We start from the raw sequence: 1,256 nt of genomic DNA on the forward strand, positions 1-1,256 counted from the left end.
AAAGTCTCCAAACTGCGATCTGAAATGCCTGCCTGCCTGCCTGAATGGTGTGGTGCTTCTCAGGGAAAGGGAGGATCTAGAGCAGAAACTTCCATGTCCAGTGACTGGTATGGGGAGATGAGGAGCCCAACTCTCCCTCCAATCACAAACACGCAGTTTGGTTATTCATGAAAAAACACCCTACTCCCACCTAAAACAAAGCAAAACAATGAAATTTTGGATACTGTGAGCAGAGAAGACATTTCAGAGTCGCTATTTTTATGAAAAAAAGACTCCCATCTTCGTGTATAGTAGTTATGCCAATGCTATTGAGAACTAATTTGAGTTGCTTTTTTGTGATTAATTTCTCCACAACTATATATTTAGGTAAAAAGTCTTAAATATATTATAATCAACATTAATATCAACTGGTAAAAATTCCTAATCTGAATCCTCTTACCTTCTTTTTCTATTATTATTTACAGTTGAAAAAAGAAAACCCAGATATCTATGAAGAAAACCTTCATTACCCCCTTCTGCTTATTTTAACCCAAAATGGATAGAAGAGTAAGCTTCTCAGAAGATGAAGAAAACATCTATACCCAGGGAATAATTTTATGAAAACAGGAATCTGCAATGGATATAATATGGTTCCCTGAGATTTTTGAGGCTCCAGGACTCGGGGCCCCCACCCAATCTTCTACATTCCACACATGGGCTTGGTTAGGGACTACCCAGGCGTACCCACATCATCTCCAGCCATCTCCGCCTCCCTCCTTCACCTCCTCTTTTTACAGTCTGCTTGTTGCTTTTCTTATACCAAACCTTTGTTTGTCTTTAAATATGTATAAGCAGGCTGTCTGAGATTTGAATTTGACTTGTGAGCAACCTAAATACTTTTCCTTCTAAAACAGAATTTCTTTTGGTGATTCCCCCCCTTCCCACCCCCTCTTTAAAAGAAAAAAAAAAAACAGGTTTTTGTTCTGTTTTGGTGATGATAGTTTTTAATCTGTAAACATAGCAAACATCATGATTCTTTCCTGGTTAAAAATAAAATAAAATACATCTTTCTGCTCTCCCTCTAATAAATTCTATTAAATATGCCATCCCTTTCTCTGTCTCTCTCTTCCTCTCTCATTCTTTTTTCCCCTTTAAACAGGATGTTTTTTTCCCTATAGATGTATAAGAAATGACTACATCAGCCCAAAGCCTCATAAACTGACCGTTTGTCCTCTGGACACAATAGCGTGGCCAGCCCTCTGCTCCTCCTCTCCAAT

General features: G+C 38.4%; 1 protein-coding gene across 1 annotated transcript in view; it reads left to right on the top strand.

Annotated features, from left to right (window-relative positions):
- Camkmt (calmodulin-lysine N-methyltransferase) overlaps nucleotides 1-1,049 on the top strand; it is a 388,519-nt gene extending 387,470 nt beyond the window's left edge. The window contains exon 11 of the mRNA XM_076833434.1: nucleotides 465-1,049. Within this exon, the coding sequence (XP_076689549.1) occupies nucleotides 465-542 (78 nt within the window). The 3' untranslated portion in view covers nucleotides 543-1,049. The remainder of the gene's footprint in view (nucleotides 1-464) is intronic.
- The last annotated feature ends 207 nt before the right edge of the window (nucleotides 1,050-1,256 follow it).

This window comes from Callospermophilus lateralis, chromosome 14 (genome assembly GCF_048772815.1).
Source record: "Callospermophilus lateralis isolate mCalLat2 chromosome 14, mCalLat2.hap1, whole genome shotgun sequence".
NCBI classification, from domain to species: domain Eukaryota; kingdom Metazoa; phylum Chordata; class Mammalia; order Rodentia; family Sciuridae; genus Callospermophilus; species Callospermophilus lateralis.